The sequence below is a fragment of the Dryobates pubescens genome, chromosome 4 (assembly GCF_014839835.1).
Source record: "Dryobates pubescens isolate bDryPub1 chromosome 4, bDryPub1.pri, whole genome shotgun sequence".
Lineage (NCBI taxonomy): Eukaryota > Metazoa > Chordata > Aves > Piciformes > Picidae > Dryobates > Dryobates pubescens.
This window is the reverse complement of record NC_071615.1, coordinates 26297239-26314414: the sequence shown is the minus strand read 5'-3', so window position 1 is coordinate 26314414 and position 17176 is coordinate 26297239. Positions and strand designations below refer to the sequence as shown.

Sequence of the window (17176 nt, the reverse complement as noted above, 5' to 3'; positions counted from 1 at the left end):
TCTAAGGAGAAAGAATGAAAAGCAAGGAAAAAAAATCATCTAGATAAATGATGGATCAAGACTGAGAGTTACCTGGATGAATGGAAGAAGTTATCTCAAATCGGAACTGCAGCTGGCCACTGACATGATCTGTAGGAAGCCTGCGACCCAGAGTGTAGCTTACAACCCTGTCCCTGAAAGAAAACAAATATTGTCACAATAGTCTATAACCTGCCCAGTTTCTACTAAAGCTGCTGTGTCCTACAAAAATACACCATGGTTTTCCAAGGCTATTCAACCCAGCCATGAGGGCATGTTGACTGGCATACAAGAGAACGAATGGCAGAGAAGGAGAGGACAATGTCTTCAATTACAATGGAAGAGCTGAGTCAGTGAACCAGACAGGCTTCTGGGATACACGAGCACGTATGTATAGAGAGAGAGAGAAGGGTGGGAATGGAGCTTCTGCAGTATGGGGATGAAAATATTGACATGGGAAGCAAACAACTCCCACTTCAGCTATTATAGCAAGGCTTCATTGCCCTGCTGATCTGACAGTTATCTATGCTTCTGTAGAACCTCACAATTCTGTTTTGCCTTCCCTTCACCTTCTGTGTAAAACTCATCTTCCCTGTCCTGTCTTCCAAAATCCTGTACAGGCCAGTCCCCACTCACCACTTTCACTTTTCAAACTGGCTGAATGACTGCTCTTCATCTCTTTCCACCCCTCTTACCTCTATGAAGCTGAAATATCAGGAGAACACCTTCCTGACAAGGTTGATCAATGACTCCATTCTGTCCTTGTGCAGGTCCCTCCCTTTGCCACACTTCATCCACCCCTCAGAACAGAATGAAACTACAGAAGAGATTAACTTCCCAGCTGCCCAAAATGAGGTTGAATCAATGTTTGCAAAGCATTTTTTTTGAATGTTAAGGGTTCACTGAGGAGTAATATTGATACATCTTTTGAAGAGACACAGTTCACTTCAAGTTGAGCCCAATATATTTGCTAGGATACTTTCATGTGCATCAGATAGAGGAGGTGATCTCAAGATTTGTGTATGATCTTCCCGAACTCTTAAGATTTCAAAGCCACTATGGTATTGCAACCAAGCCAGATCTAGGTGCAGGCTGGAGGCACTGCTCTTGGCAAAGTATATTCTTAGATAGACAGTGTTTACAATAAGAAAGTAAAATAGGAAGATATAATCAGAAGATGATAAGAAATCTTCTCATACAGAGGGAAGCCAATGGTAGCAGTTATAGGGCTCCACCTTCCCCAAGCTGCTCTTTTCCATCTGGTTTCCAAAAAGCTACTCTATCTTCCATACTTGAGAAACAGGGAGGTCGCTTAGTCCCTTCTGGTAGATTCAGCTGTCAATATCACAGCCAGTTTCTGAACCAGCTGTTCAAAACCACTTCCAACAAGCTCAGTTTCCTGCTGTTCTGCTGAATGGAGATTCAATTTTCAGAAATGCCTTCTTGGAAATGGCATTGCATATCCACTCCTCAGGACATGACTCTCTCTCTCCCTGCTCCTCAAGGTCTGAACCTTACAAGTTTAGAGCCAACTTTTTGGCCTTGCCTGAATCCTATCCATCTTCCTCAAATTGGTTTGCATTACTTGGGCAGCATTCACCTTCCCAGGACTTTCATGCAAAGGGGAGGCAGGGCAGGGCTTGTGAGTTCAAGTGAACTAGTTATTCCTTGACAGCAGGGTAGGGTCAGAAAGATTTAGGTACAACACGCCATATACATTTTTAAAGTAATATTTCCTCTGTCCAGAGCTTAAAGGGAGGAGGAACATATCTGGCATGATTTTAGCATATAGGTGACTCCCTGAAACATGAAAGCAGCCTGTGGACAAGACTAAAAGAATATTCAAATTGAAAATATTGCACTCTCCATATTCACAGCCATGCTACACGAAACAGCCTTCTTCCCTGTGCACCAGCTCTCATGTTTCAAAAGGCAAGGGATAGGGTTATAGAAGGAATTCTTTCTCTGGCCCATAGCGTAAGAAATTCTAGTCAAGATCAACATCATTCATCACACAACTGTATGTTTAATAACTCCCCCTCGACATCATTATATCACTATAACGAGGTATCCACAGGGACTTTGGCCCAGCAGGAGGCTCGTTAAGGAAGGGGAAGCAGGATGAGCTGGACACTTACCCTATGGCATGTCTTTCCAAGAGGCGCTGAACTGGCATCGAGAGCTTTCCCAGGAAACGCTTGATGATCGGTCGGCTCTTGGCAAACTTGTCTTTAACTTCTATTTCCAGGACATCCGTGGGCAGGGAGACAAAGCTGAACTGCTGCAATAAAGGAAAAGCAAAGAACATGAAGCTGGTGACAATATGCAGTTGGTGGTGGTTTATTGGACTGTGTTAAGTTGCTGACTTTTTCACAGGACAGAAACAGTCCTTGGACTCCGAGGTACATGCCTGCAAAATAAGAAAGCTTGGCTGCAAAGCAGGCAGGTGAAAGCACCCTACAGGGACAGTGCAATGCTGCAGAATTGGGCTTGGAGGTGCACAAATTTTACCTACTCATGTCATGGTAGCACCCAAACACTCTAAACAAGGTTTGCCCTTAGTACAGACAGCATATTTACAGTAATTTAATCATAGAACCATTAAGAACCTCTTAGAACCTCATAGAACCTCTAACATAATCAAGTCCAACTGTCAACCCAACACCACCATGCCCTCTAAACCATGTCCTGAACTGCCATGTCTACACACTTTTTGAACACTTCCAGAGAGAGTGAGTCCACCACCCCCCTGGGCAGCCCATTCCAATGCCTGACCACTCTTCTCAGTAAGGACATTTTTCCTAACTTCCAACCTAAACCTCCCCTGGTGCAACTTGAGGCCATTTCCTCTCATCCTATCGCTATGTGGGGAAAAGACCAACACCCACCTTGCCACAATCTCCCTTCAGGGAGTTATAGAGTCTCCCCTCAGCCTCCTCTTCTCCATACTAAACAACCCCAGTTTCCTGAGTCACTCTTCACAAGACCTGCTCTTCCGACCCTTCACTAGCTTTGTTGCCATTTTCTGGACACACTTGAGGTTCAAGAGGGGATTGCATGTGGCACTTGGTGCCATGGTCTAGTAGTCATGAGATCTTGGGAGACAGGTTGGACTTGATGATCTTTGAGGTCTTCTCCAACCATGTTGATTCTATGATTCTGTGGAGAAATTTTTCCTAATGTCCAACCTAAAGCTCTCTTGGCACAAGCTGAGGCTTGTCCTATTGCTTATTACTTGGGAGAAGGGAGCAACCCTAACCTCACTACAACCTCCTTTCAGGTAGTTAAAGAAGCCAGGAGGTCTCTCCTGGGCCACCTTTTCTCCAGGCTAAACAACCCTAGTACTCTCAGCTCTACACCCATCATCAGCTTGTTGCCCTCCTCTGGACCTGCTCCAGCACCTCAATGTCCTTCTTGCAGTGAGAGGCCCAAAACTGAACCCAGTATTCAAGGTGCAGCCTCAGCAGTGCCAAGCACAGGGGAACAATGAACTCTGCCTTAGCCATGACTATTGATCTAAATGTAACTACACAGATCATGAGGCTTTTCCTTCCCCCTCCCTCCCCCTGCAAGTTCTAAAAACTTGAAATAGCTGCTTGTAAATACAACTGAGCTGACAGCCTGAAGAAATCCTTAGTAAGCATTTCCCTCCAAGTGAAATTAGTCCTCTTTACATTTGACTGGCTATTTAGGGTGCTTGGGTGCTTTGGCTGGGAGGTGCACCTCAGCAATTGAGAAGTGAGGATCTAGTGAAGTGAGAGATGAATGTCCACAGTTTTCAGGTATGTCTTGAACTCTCTCCCTACCTCCCCCATGCCTGCTCCAATACAAGAAAGGAAAAATTCTGAAAATCTTGTTTATCTGGATCAGTCTTCCAATCTGGTTCACAGCACAGTCTCACAAAAGTCTAAACCAGAATGTAAGCCACAGCAGAGGCTACTGGAACACACAATACTGAGGAAGACAGAAACTGCACCATCTACAACTGCTGTCACCAAGAGCTTTGAAACATGTGACCACTGCCTCAACTGATCTGGTTTTAAGAACATCTATTTTTATTTTTAAGACTGTGTGCATGCAAACCTAAGGTAGGGGCAAGGAGGGTGATGTGTTAGCTTGAAGTCCATGTGTACAGCTTCCAAGCGTGGGAGCGTTAGGACGTGGAGATGCTGGGATGTCCCCACAGGGACAGAAAAGCTCCTTTTAGGATTAATAGTCGTGGTACTTTTAGGCTATGCCTTTAAATTTTTTTCACAGATCTTGAACAGAAAGTAGTAAAAAACGCAAATAAATTACTATTGGGTGTAAAAAGGAAAATAAAGATAGTTCTAAACAATACCACTGGAAGAGAACAAGGGACTTAAACTATTTGTACCAAAACAATCTCTCTCTTCTTGTTTCCTCAGGCTGGGAGACACTAACTTTGTGCTTCTGCTGGCTTCTGCTTGACCTTGGCTGCATTGTTTTGGCTAAGTCTAATGTCTCTCTGCTCCTTTATCTTGTCCCTTTTGTACAGGGGGGTAAGGGGGAGATAGGGCAGGGAGAAGCTGTTGCAGCTTCCCTGGTCTTTGGCCAGGGAGGTCCTTGTGCTGTTTATTAATTGTAAATACCTGTAAATATTGTATATTTTGTACATATTCATTGTATTTCATGGTAGACTGTAGTTTTGCTTGTAAATACAGCTTCCATTTGCTTCCAACTGAGCTGGTATGGCAAATTTAATGTTAGGGGTGGAATTTTCAACCCACCACAACAATAAAAAGTAAAAATATTAAATAACTTGGCCTGGTTTGCTCCTAGTCTTGTTAAATTCAGGACAGACTTGGAGCTGGTTACACAGGTCACTGAATCACTTCACCAAGCAGATATGCTACTACCAGAATATCATCACTCACAAAAAGCAGATCTCTGCTGTGCTGTCCAACTGTAAGACTACTGTTCACCTAACTGAAAGGTCAGTACTGAACTAGAAGACAACTGCAGGAGTGAGTACTGAGATGGATGAAAGAAGTTTCTATCTTTCCTGCTGCCAAAACCAATCTTCACAACCGAATCATGCTCTGGGTTATAGAGGCCTAGAGTTAAGCCCTAAATTGCTTGCTCTGTTGGATCGTGATCTAATTTTCAGAAATGCTTAGTTCAAACAGCTTCAAGTGAAACCAATATGAGCAGGATAGTCTGTTAATCAGGCACTGCAAAAATCCAAATAATCAGAGAAAAATAATTCAAACAACAGCTGAAGTGTTTTCTTCTCATTTTCTTCTATATCTTTGTAGCAATTTACTACAGAAGGTAAACCCAACCAAGGGGAGATCATTGCTTCTCTATGTGTATTGGAAGTTGCTTTATAAAAACATGTTGTATTACCATTACTACTAAAAACCTGGGTACCTGCCACTTCATGACACATACAAGGAAAGCAGAAGATAATTAACTTTTAGCTGAATGAGGCTATTGTAAGGTCCAGCACTATGGCATCTCATGAATCCCCCATTATCTTGCTGTTGAAACCTGTATTGTACAGAAATCTCTGTGAGGTAAAGCATGCAAACACAGAAGTAAGCACCCAACTGTTCATAAGTGGAAAGTAAAATGGAGGTTAGTGAGCTGCACCTTCCTATGTTGCTAATTTAGTCTTGTAGTAAAATTCTGAATCAAACCAGCATCCGCAGGGACATTTGTTTCCATAGTAGCAGGTGGAACCGAGATCGAGAGTTCCCCTCCTAGCACATGAAAAACATGGACATCTTTCGGAGCAATGATCAGCATCTGAGCAGAGAGTATGGACGGATGCAAGGCGTGTTGGAATCAACCAGAGAAAATATCCTTTTCAGACATACAAATGCCGGGATCATCCCTACAATTGCAAAATCAAATCTTGTTCTGATTTCATCATCTGCCAACAATGGTGCTTTTGGGGACACATGAGAGTGCTCAGGGACCAGCCCTTGCTTCATGACCACAGCTCTCCAACGCTGCTTCCAGGAGAATGTTCTGATGCATAAAACCAGCACCAGCTACAGTTTCAAGGCCAAAGTCCTACCCAAGGAAAAGACTTTGTGTGAAGACAGACTATGTATTCATTTAGATAAGAGTAGAAAACAGGACACCTGGGAAGAAATAGCCACAAAAATGGTTAGGTGATGTCAAGAACTTGATTTTATTCTTGATCCCTAGCCAAAATTCAAGAAAAATGCATTTTATATAATGTGTGTGTGTGTGTGTGTGTGTGTGTGTGTGTGTGTGTGTGTGTGTGTGTGTGTGTAAACCTATTCTGAGTCATCACTGGACCCAAAATTCAGAGTTGATCTATAGCAGCTGGTGAATGAATGGATAACAAACAAGAAGTTAAATCACCATGCTCTGATAAGCCCAAGTCACTAATTACCTACAATGACGCATCAGTCACAGTGCATTACCCTGCATATCACATCAACTACTGCTTCACACAAAATGACTTAGAACTTGGGAAGATACATGACAGCACACACCACAGAGGAGATGGCAAACTGCCTCAACAAAACTGCCAAGAACTTAGGAGTAGGAACAACCTGTTTCTCACAGGGTACCTGGCTCTAGAAATGGTCACAGACCTCATCTTGTCCATACAGTGTACCAGACATCCCCTTGTCTGATCCTTAACAGCTGGGGATGAGAGGGGGGCTCCTTTTTATAGGTTACATGTAGGTCATAGAATGATAGAATCAATAAGGTTGGAAAAGACCTCAAAGATCATCAAGTCCAACCTGTCACCCAACACCCCATGACTACTAAACCATGGCTTCAAGTGCCATGTCAAAGCCCTTTTTGAACACCTCCAGGGACAGTGACTCCACATTAAGGCACAGCCTTAAAATGCCCCTAACTGAAGGAAAAGCTTTAGTAGACATTTTCTCAGGCACCAAAGAATCAACGAGCCATAATTAATTATTTCTAAAGAAATAATGAGAAGGGAAGGAGAGGGAAGAGCAAAAGTGACGTGGCAGAGAGAACCAAACCAATGCATTAAGTCTTCTTGGGCTAAGCAGGGTTTCATCAGTTATGGCTCCACTCATTAGGATTCTCCTCTCTCTCACAGAGATTTCACACAGCTCCCTTTTGCAGATTCACTCTCAGAGACACAAATCAGAAGCAAAACTGCTGAGAATCAGCTGAAACATTCGTATTCTCACACCATCTCAGTGACCTAAATGCAAATCCAATTTTACATTGCTGCTGCCGTCTTCAGGCGAGATCTGAACACACTGTAGTAAATACCACTGAAGGAGTTTCAGACAGTGATCTACTTTTCAGTCACTACTTGCATCAGTTTTACAGACAGAGATGGTTATCATAGAATCATAGAACTGTTGAGGTTGGAAGAGACCTTTGAGATCAAGTCCAACTGCAATCCCGCCACTACGGCTAAACTACTACCACTGAATGCCCAGCGATGTAGTTGAGGCCCTGTCCTTGGGAACGTTAAAAAATAGACTTGATGTGGCTCTGGGCAGCCTGATTTAGTTGGAGGTGTCCCTGCTGACTGTGAGGGGGGTTGGACAACAAGACCTTTGAGGGTCCATTCTAACCTGATGCAATCTGTGAATCTGTAAACCAGGTACCCCAGCACCACAGCCACACATCTTTTAAACACCACCAGAGATGGCAACTTTAATACCTCCCTGGGCAGCCTGTGCCAGTGCTTGGTAACCCTTTCTGTGAAGACATTTTTCTTAATGTCCTACCTGAACCTCCCCTGGCACAACTTGAGGCTGTTTCTTCTTGTCCTGTCACTTGGTGCATATGAAAAGAGATCAACCCCCATCTCACTCCAACTGCCTTTGAGGGAGTTGTAGAGGGCTGTGAGGTCTCCCCTCAGCCTCCTTTTCTTCCAGAATAAACAACCCCAATTCTCTTAGCCATTCCTTGCAAGATTTGTGTTCAAGGCCCTTCACCAGCTTAGCTGCTCTTCTCTGGACATGCTCCAGCACCTCAATGTCCTTCTTGGAGTGAAGAGCCCCAAACTGAACGAAGTATTTGAAGTGTGGCCTCCCCAGTGCTGAATAGAGGGGAACAATCACATCCCTAGACCTGCTGGCCACACTATTCCTATTACAAGCCAGGATGCTGCTGGCCTTCACAGAATCACAGAATCACCAAGGTTGGAAGAGACCTCAAAGATCAGCAAGTCCAACCTGTCACCACAGACACCACAGACTGCCTGACTAAACCATGGCACCAAGTGCCATGTCCAGTCCCCTCTTGAACACCTCCAGGGACGGTGACTCCACCACCTCCTTGGGCAGGCCATTCCAATGATGAACGACTCTCTCGGTGCAGAACTTTCTCCTCACCTTGAGCCTAAACTTCCCCTGGTGCAGCTTGAGACTGTGTCCTCTCATTCTGGTGCTGGTTGCCTGAGAGAAGAGACCAACTCCCTCCTGGCTACAACCTCCCTTCAGGTAGCTGTAGACAGCAATAAGGTCTCCCCTGAGCCTCCTCTTCTCCAGGCTAAACAATCCCAGCTCCCTCAGCCTCTCCTCACAGGGCTGTGCTCAAGGCCTCTTACCAGCCTCGTTGCCCTTCTCTGGACACTTTCAAGAGTCTCAATGTCCTTCTTAAACAGAGGGGCCCAGAACTGGACACAGTACTCAAGGTGTGGCCTAACCAGTGCTGAGTACAGGGGCACAATGACTTCCCGCTCGCCACACTATTTTTGATGCATGCCAGGATGCCATTGGCCTTCTTGGCCACCTGAGCACACTGCTGGCTCATGTTCAGCCATCTGTCAATCAACACCCCCAGGTCCTTCTCTGCTGGGCAGCTTTCCAGGCACTCTGCCCTAGTCCTGAAGTGTTCATGGCGTTGTTGTGAACAGACCTCATGGGTGTTTAATACAGGACTTATATATGGTAAAGAATAAAGGCAGAACCTATCTGTATCCATTAATAAGATAACACAACCATTTCCACAGCTTGAGAATCCTTTTCATAGAAAGTCAACTAATGAGGATGATGACTGATTCCCACATTTTGTTCTACAGATATTATTTGCATCCCTGAATGTGGATAGATTACAGATATCAGCTCTCAATAACACTATCAAGGAAGTGAACAGACTATGCCCATTAGCACTAATTAGACAAGCTAAGTCAAGACAAGTTCTTTAAAAACAGTCAATATAACAACTGGTGAAAGGCAGATCAATTAATACATTGGTGACAGGAAGAATTAGACTCTTGAGATAGAGTTGAATAAGTAATAGAATTATTGGTGATATCCATCATGCCACAGGGACAATACAAGCAGAAGTAAATCTTAAAAGGTTCTCAAATTGCTTTTGATGGATGAAGACAGATTTAGTCTCTCAGATGAATATGAGTGGGATTTTATGTTCAAATACTCCAGTTAAACAATTACACTTTTAATGCACTCACCACCCAATCTGTATTATTCTGCTGCCATTCAAATACTTCCTCTACATATCAGCTTCTTGATCTTACTCCAGCTTCCTCAATGGCAATACAAAATACTCCAGAGTCAGCAGTGTCAAGCCCAGAGTTCCACTGCTGCCAAAGGCTGGGACATACCTGCACATACCCCAAGAGTCCTGGAACTCAGCAGCAACCACAGTGGGGCAGATCCAATGCTGTACCTTATTTTGGCATGGCACAAGGTTGGTGGGATTCTTCCTACAGTACAAAAGGAGTGCACACAAATGTGTTGCTGCTCTAAGGTCTGATTCAGTCCTTTCTACTGAACTCCTCCAAATCTAGATAGGGCCTTCAGCAAATTGGCTTCCTAGATTTCTTCCTCAGAATCACTACCTCTCTGTATTGGAAACAAGGAATTAAAAAGTTCTTCCCATGTATTTCATGTATTCCACAACATTCAGAGTTGCTAGTTAATAGGCTCATCATGCATTCTCTCTGATGGCTTAGATATTTTTGCAAGATGTCTTTTACTTTATTAATGGCAAGTTTCAGCCCTAAGGCATTAGAAATGTAAAAGAACTTCTGGATAAATCAAGTGCAAATACTGCTTAAAGAGTCAGGGCTTTTCTTCATCTCTCACATTTTCTATGGATTTATCAGCAAAGCACAGACTGAAAACATCTGAGGACTCTCACGAGCACTGATATGTAAGATTCACAGGACTGCTACTCTTCTAGATGCAGAATGTGCAATTGAAATGCATCTCTAGAAGAGTAACATATTAAAAATATAATCTAGACTACTGGAGTTTTCTTGGGCTTTCACACTTCAATTGTTCAAAAAATTGCAGCTGTAATCACAGCTTTTCTACAATGGTTTACACTTTACCTGTCCATGTGTGTAGAAACGTTATACAAGGAAGCTACCAATCACAAAGCTTTACTCAGTCCCAGTGACAAATTCATATGGAATTCAGGATCTGGATTTCACTGCACCTACACTGGAGTGATGCTCTGGAGCAAAGGCCTCCAACTTTCTGCAGCAGATTCTTTTATATTTGCTAGCAGGGGGGTAGGAAAAAACTGACCTAACTTAAACAGTAATTTTAAGGTGACCTAACTTAATCAGTGTGATGTTCCTGTTGCCTTTTTAATTTTGCACTCCTGGTGAAATCACAAAATGGTTCTTGTGACTGTCAGCATCTAATGCTCTGAATATTAGAACAGAACAGAACAGAATAGAATAGAATAGAATAGAATTAACCAGGTTGGAAAAGCCCTTCAAGATCATCAAGTCCAACCCATCACCCAACACCATCTTAGCAACTAAACCATGGTACCAAGTGCCACATCCAGTCTCCTCTTATATCAGAACAGATTCTAGTGCTCAGTGTAAGACCAAAATCACATTGAATATAACCTACTTTAGTTTAAATTCATACTGTTGATTCAAATATACCAAAGCATCTTTAATGGCTTTACTTTGTTCTGCCAAGATTCACCATTGATCAATTATCCCCTGTTTGTAGCACTAAGTTTGCACTACATCAGGTAGCACCCACCATATCATAGAATGGTTTGGGTTGGAAGGGACCTTTAAAGGTCATATTGTCCAACTTCACTGTACAGGCATCTTCAACTAGAGCAGGTTGTTCAGATTCGTACCCAACCTGACCTCGAATGTTTCCAGCAATGGGGGGGTCTGCCACCTCTCTGGGCAAGCTAGGCCAGCATTTCACCTTCCTCATTGCATAAAATTTCTTCCTTATATCTAAACTAAATCTTCCTCTTTTAGTTTAAAACCATCACCCTTTGTCCTGTCACAACAGGCCATGGTATAAAGTCTGTCCCCATCTTTCTTATAGGCCCCCTCAAGTACTGGAAGGCCACAGTAAGGTCTCTCTGGAGTATTCTCTGCTCCAGGCTGAGCAACCCCAACTCAGTTTGTCTTTATAGGAGAGGCACTCCAGCCCTCTGATCATGTTTGTGGTCTCCTCAAGACCTGCTCCAAGAAGTCCATGTCTTTCCTGTGCTGAGGGTTCCAGAGCCAGACACAGTACTCCAGGTGTGGTCTTACCAGAGCAGAACAGACCAGCAGGATTGCCTCACTTGATGTGCTGGCCAACATAAAGCACCAAGAGAATCAGAGAGATTCCATTAACCCTATATTGCATGACCTGGCTAATCTGACAAAGCATCTTTCAGTCCCAGTGCTGCTGGGTGGTCCATCATGCACCAGTCTAGCACTCATTATCACAGAATCAGTACCCAAGCTGCAAATCTGCATCACAAGCAGCTACAAACCATCACTCAGTCAGCTGTACCTCTGTCATCTTAATATTCTTGCAGGCAGTATCCAAACCCACTGTTTCTATTAGTGATGACAGCTGGCTCTGCAGAAGCCCTCTCTTCCCAGACCACCTTCCCCCCTGGCATTCAAGACCCCGACTGTTTCCTTTTGATTTTGTGTTGGTAATCTGAAGAGACAGGTTACGTGGGAATTTACCCAAGTACAGCATTTTTGAAAGGCTGTGGGTTATCTGAGGTGCAGAGTGTACAAGTTCCACGTGTGGAAACACTTGTAATTGTGTTTATCGGCTCTGACACATTAACTACTGTTTGTTAAGTGCTCTTGCAACAGAGCGCTGAACACCTCTGCTTCTACACATCAATTAACTCACCACTGCAACACAGCTATTCCTCAGAGTGATAAGGCAGCCACCCAAAACATTCTTTTGTGCCTCAGCTGTAATTTAACTGCATATGCAAAGGCTGAGGCAAAGAAACAATCAGCAAAGCTGCAGGGAGTTGTTTTTATCCTAGCATGGGGCTCACACTTCGAAGGCAATCTGCTTCTCCAGAGCTAGCATTATCAGAGGTGAAAGCCAATGGGTCATTTAACAGGTGACACTTCCTACTCCTGAAAAATGCTGGATGGTTGTGACCATCCATTTATAGTTACCTCACTGCCCATTCTTTGATGTTCTGCATCTGCTCACAAAAATGGAAGATGCAAGTAGCTTGGACTGCCAGTTACAGAAGAAATACCCTCAGCACAAGAAGGACATGGACCTGATGGAGTGGGTCCAGAGAAAGGTCACTAAAATGATCTGTAGCATCTCTCCTATGAAGACAGGCTGAGAGAGTTGGTCAGCCTGCATAAGAGAAGGCTCTGGTGATACCTTACAGCAGCCTTCCAGTACCTGAAGGGTCCTACAAGAAAGCTGGAGAGGGACTTTTTCCAAGGTCTTGTAGCACTAGGAGGATGGGCAATGGATATAAACTAGAGAAGAGTAAATTTAGATGGGACATTAGGCAGAAGTCCTTCACTATGAGGTTGGTGGAACACTGGCACAGGTTGCTGAGGGACATGGTGGAGAACTCATCCCTGGAGACATTCAAGGTCAGGTTTGATGGGGCTCTGAGCAACCCCACCCAGCTGGGCATGTCCCTGCTGAGTGCAGGAGGGTTGGACTAGATCACCTCTAAATGTCCCTTCCAGTGCATTCTGTGATTATATAAATACATTTAAGGCAAAGTCCAGAGACCTGAAGTACCTTTTCTGCAAAACCACTGAGAGAATTTCCTAACAGGCTGGTGATACATGAACTACTTTTTAAACCACTTTGCTTTGGTGCTTATGATCCCCAGCTTATTAACAGCTTGTCTAAACCTATGACTCCACTGCTTGCTGACAAAATACATCTTCCTAAAGGAGCTTCTTCCAAAGAATGTCACACCAGGCACACTGCCTCAACACGAAATAATATGGGAATAGTGTCATTATTTTTAGTATCAGTCTTAGAAAAGGTATAATCAACATTCACCCTTCTCTACTAGATGTAGAGCAGATTTGGGAAGTGGGCACTTCATTCTGAAGTATTCTATCTCAAATCAGCACGATAGGAAGACTTGCCTACCATACCTTTGCAACTGTGCGGACTGCTAGTGCAAAAACTGCTTAACCTAGGGGCTTAGAGTAGGCTGTCCAGTGGCATGTGGTTTCCAGCACCATTTAACAGTACAGATATTGCTGAAGAATGGACCAGTTTGAAAGTAGAGCCAGAAGTAAGAAAACAATCAGGATCATTAATTTTGATTTTGCAACAAGTTCCATATCTGAAGACACTTGTTACTCTTACTTTCTGCAGCTGCCTGCTTCTCCCCATTGACCCTGCAGGGGTCTGTAGGCACCATCAGTAGCTACTGTGGATCTCCCTCAAAGTTCTTATCATCACACATGGCAATACTCAGCACTTTGGCTTAGCAGAATCTGGGCTCCCCAGATCAAGAATGACAGGGAGAGATTCCAATGGATGGCCCAAAAGATGATGAGGGGACTGGAGCAAAAAGAGGCTTGAGAGAGCTGGGGCTGTTTAGCCTGGAGAAAAGGAGATTGAGAGGGGATCTCATCAATGCTGATCAATAGTTAAAGGGCAAGTGTCAGGAGGATGGATTCAAACTCTTCTCAGTGGTCTCCAGTGACAGGACAAGAGACAACAGACACAAACTAGAACACAGGAGGTTGCATGTAAACATAAGGAAAATGTTTTCACTTTGAGGGTGGCAGAACACTGGAACAGGCTGCCCAGAGAGGCTGTAGTCTTCATCTCTGGAGTAATTTAAAACCTGCCTGGATGTGTTCCTGGGTGATTCATTCTATGTGATCCTGTTCTAGCAGCAGAATTGTACTAGATGGTCTTCAGAGGTCCCTTCTGTAATTCTGTGACCTTCAGTCTGTTGGACTTGACTTTGGTGTTGAGGTCCTAATGGAACTGAGCCAACTCTTCAATTTCCTAATTTGCTCCAGGGCAGTCAAGAGTATAAGGATCCCAGTTTGCAGCTATTTCTACAGCTTTATTTCAGGCTTAGCAGACAAAAAAAATTAGATGTGTCATTGAACTGAGTAATAAAAAAAAAAGATAAAAGGAAAAAAGAAAAAGAGCATCTGGCTTCTATTTACATGTAGTGACAGAGAACCTTAGGAAAGAGTCGTCCTCCCAAAATAATTTATTGCCTAAAGTATTTTTGGGGGGAAAACAGCTAGGGAGTGATCCAGTTAATGAAGTGACTGATTCCTCAAAGCTTTTCACTTCCTATATTCACATCCACCAGTAAAAAGAGTGGACAGAAGAATGGCTACCGTTTGCAGTCTTGCTTCTCCCCTCGTCTCACAAAGGGAGGAAGTTGAAGAAAATCAGGCCTAGGGTCTTCTGTGCAAAAGAAACTAATGTCAGTTTTCAGCAACAGAACTGTCTGTGGAGTAGCTGCTGTGCATAAACTGCAACACAAAATCCTGCAGTTAAACATCTCAGTGTCAGCTGAAGGGAACGCAGAAGGAGAGCATGTCAAATGACAGCTTGGCTAGTTTAGACTCCTTAGCCACTAAAAGGCCAACGTGAGAAAGGGAGAAGCTGTGTGCTTGCACGCAATCAAGAAGCCAGGGGGTTGAAAAGAGAAGCTGGAAGACAGCTGTGCCTTTTGCTTTCTGATGTCCATTAGGCTGTTTCATTCTTTCTCCTTTCCTTGCTGCCAAACTCTACTGGAAAAGAAATGTCAGGCCATGAACTCAGCCATTCCCCATGGCCTGAGGAGAAGACCCCCTTGACATTTGATCAGAGCCACATTCTTACTCTTAGGTAATTTTATCTTTCAGCAATGCAAAAGCATGTTGAAGTAAGAACAGATTACATTGGCTGGGGGTTGTCTTTCTCAAGAGAAGACTTCTGACCAATACTGAGTATTTCCAAAAAGTCTGTTTTCAGCTTTCATCAGCACAGTTGCCACATGTCTCTTTGGATAAGGACAGTCTCCTCAGCAGTTAACTCTGGCTGCAGTAGTGGGACCACATCCATACCCTGTGTCCTCATTTGAGCGCCAGCTCCTGGCATCCACACTCACTGCTAGCTCCTACAATTACACATACGGAGTGTGACACACATGCAGCAAGTTTCCACTTCGTGCCTGCCCGCCTCTAGGCCTGTGTCTTATACACTTTATTGGAAGATCTCTGCCTACTCCCTGATCCTCCATGTCAGTTCCAGCATCTCAGCTTGACTTGGGATCTTTCAACTAGATATATGTGATGACTGAAGCTACAGAGAAGTTATAGCTTGGTGGATGTCTCACAATAGAGACTTCCACTAAGTAAGTCCTGTTAGAAGGTGTTTTTCTCAGTCTAGTTATAAGGTTGTTCCCCCCTGCATATAACCTCCCCCATGTAGGCTCAGCTGTCACATAACCTGATGTGGTACCTCATTTCTTGACTATCCTCCTCCACATAGGAGTATTCAGCAACATTTCTGCTGCCTCTTTTTCCAACTCACATTTCCATGACTACACAGTTTGACCTAATTAACCCTAGGCTACTTTACAATTTGCATTCTAATTTGAGTAAATCTATTTGGTCTATTTAGTTTTACTCTTTCCTGCACTGGAGATATTGGTCTGACAAGAGAACACCAGTAAATCACACCCATTATGTCAGGCTCCTTTAATTCCAAAGCGATTCCTTATTCTTTGCTGCCTGTTGTCATTTTGTGTGCAATTTAAAAACAGCAGGCAGCAATTGAACTCTCAGATCTCATTAATACATACTAAGCCTTCCAACAAGCAGCAGCAGACTAGAAAGCATTTCTTCAAGGTGATGGGTAAATGTGCCAAAGTTGCCTTTAATTTAAATTGCCGCCGATGCTTTTCAATCACACAGATTCTTTTTATTTGCATGCTACTCTTGTTCTGCTGTACACAATGTCTCCTCTCTGTATAAGAACACTGTGACAACCAAGCAGCAGCCCTTCATGCTATCCAACTTTAGGTTCCAGTTGTGTTTCACACCTGCGTTCAATAATTAACAACTTCATAAACTGCGCGCACCAGTGTACAACCCATTCGGAAAGTTTTAACGTATCATTCATCTTTGTAGCTAATCAAGCCTTTTGCATGAAGAAGTCATGAAATCCATCAAGCACTGTCAGGTGAACAACTGTTTAGCCAAGAATGAAATGTTTAAACTTATTTTTAAAGACGAGATAGTGCTAGAGTCATTTCCACATGTTCAGAAAAGTCTCAGCATGGCAAACTGCTTACCTCTCCTTGCCAGATTGGGTTAACAGTGTTACACATGATCTTAGATCTCTTCTCCTGTCCATGATGAGGAAGTGCTGGGAAGATGCTATGTTTTCCAGGCTGGATGGAAATCTTCAGATAAGGATCTGGATTGAAGAACATTCCTTTCTTCAGACCAAATGCCTGGAAATCTGAAAGAAGGTAAATTAACAGGTTATATTTCACATTCCCAGTAGCTCTCTGGGATGTTAGGAAAAGCATATGGAAAACAGGAAAGGGATTCAAATACTATGGCAAGAATATGGAGAAAAAAAATAAATCACAGTGTTTCTTATGAGATACTGTAAAACCAAAGCACAAAGACCTTGTGATTCAGGAACTACCTTATATATAATGAAGCTGCAAATTTTACAACCTGGTTGTGCAGAATGATTTGCTTCTAAATCAATACTTATGCAACTTAAGTGATCTGCTGATAGTGGCAAGCCTACTCTTGCCATTAATTTGCTTAAACATTCATTTCCTCACACAGACAGGCATTCAGGATGCAGTGTGTGTCAGTTCTCCTAAATATCCATTTTATCTTTCTATGAATCTTAACTTTTAGACCACCTTTTTTTTCCTAGCTGAGAAGTCACTTTGCATTTCTCTCCATGTTAAAATGTTTCCTTCCCTGCCT

At 43.4% G+C, this 17176-nt stretch overlaps 1 protein-coding gene across 6 annotated transcripts in view; it reads right to left on the bottom strand.

The window, feature by feature from the left end:
* Positions 1-17176, bottom strand: part of HECW1 (HECT, C2 and WW domain containing E3 ubiquitin protein ligase 1) — a 290701-nt gene that overhangs the window by 80696 nt on the left and 192829 nt on the right. For all 6 annotated transcript variants that reach the window (XM_054160975.1, XM_054160974.1, XM_054160972.1 and 3 more), the window contains 3 exons: positions 16519-16688; positions 2157-2299; positions 73-173 (listed from right to left, as the gene is read on the bottom strand). In XM_054160975.1, coding sequence (XP_054016950.1) covers positions 73-173; positions 2157-2299; positions 16519-16688 — 414 coding nt within the window. The remainder of the gene's footprint in view (positions 1-72; positions 174-2156; positions 2300-16518; positions 16689-17176) is intronic.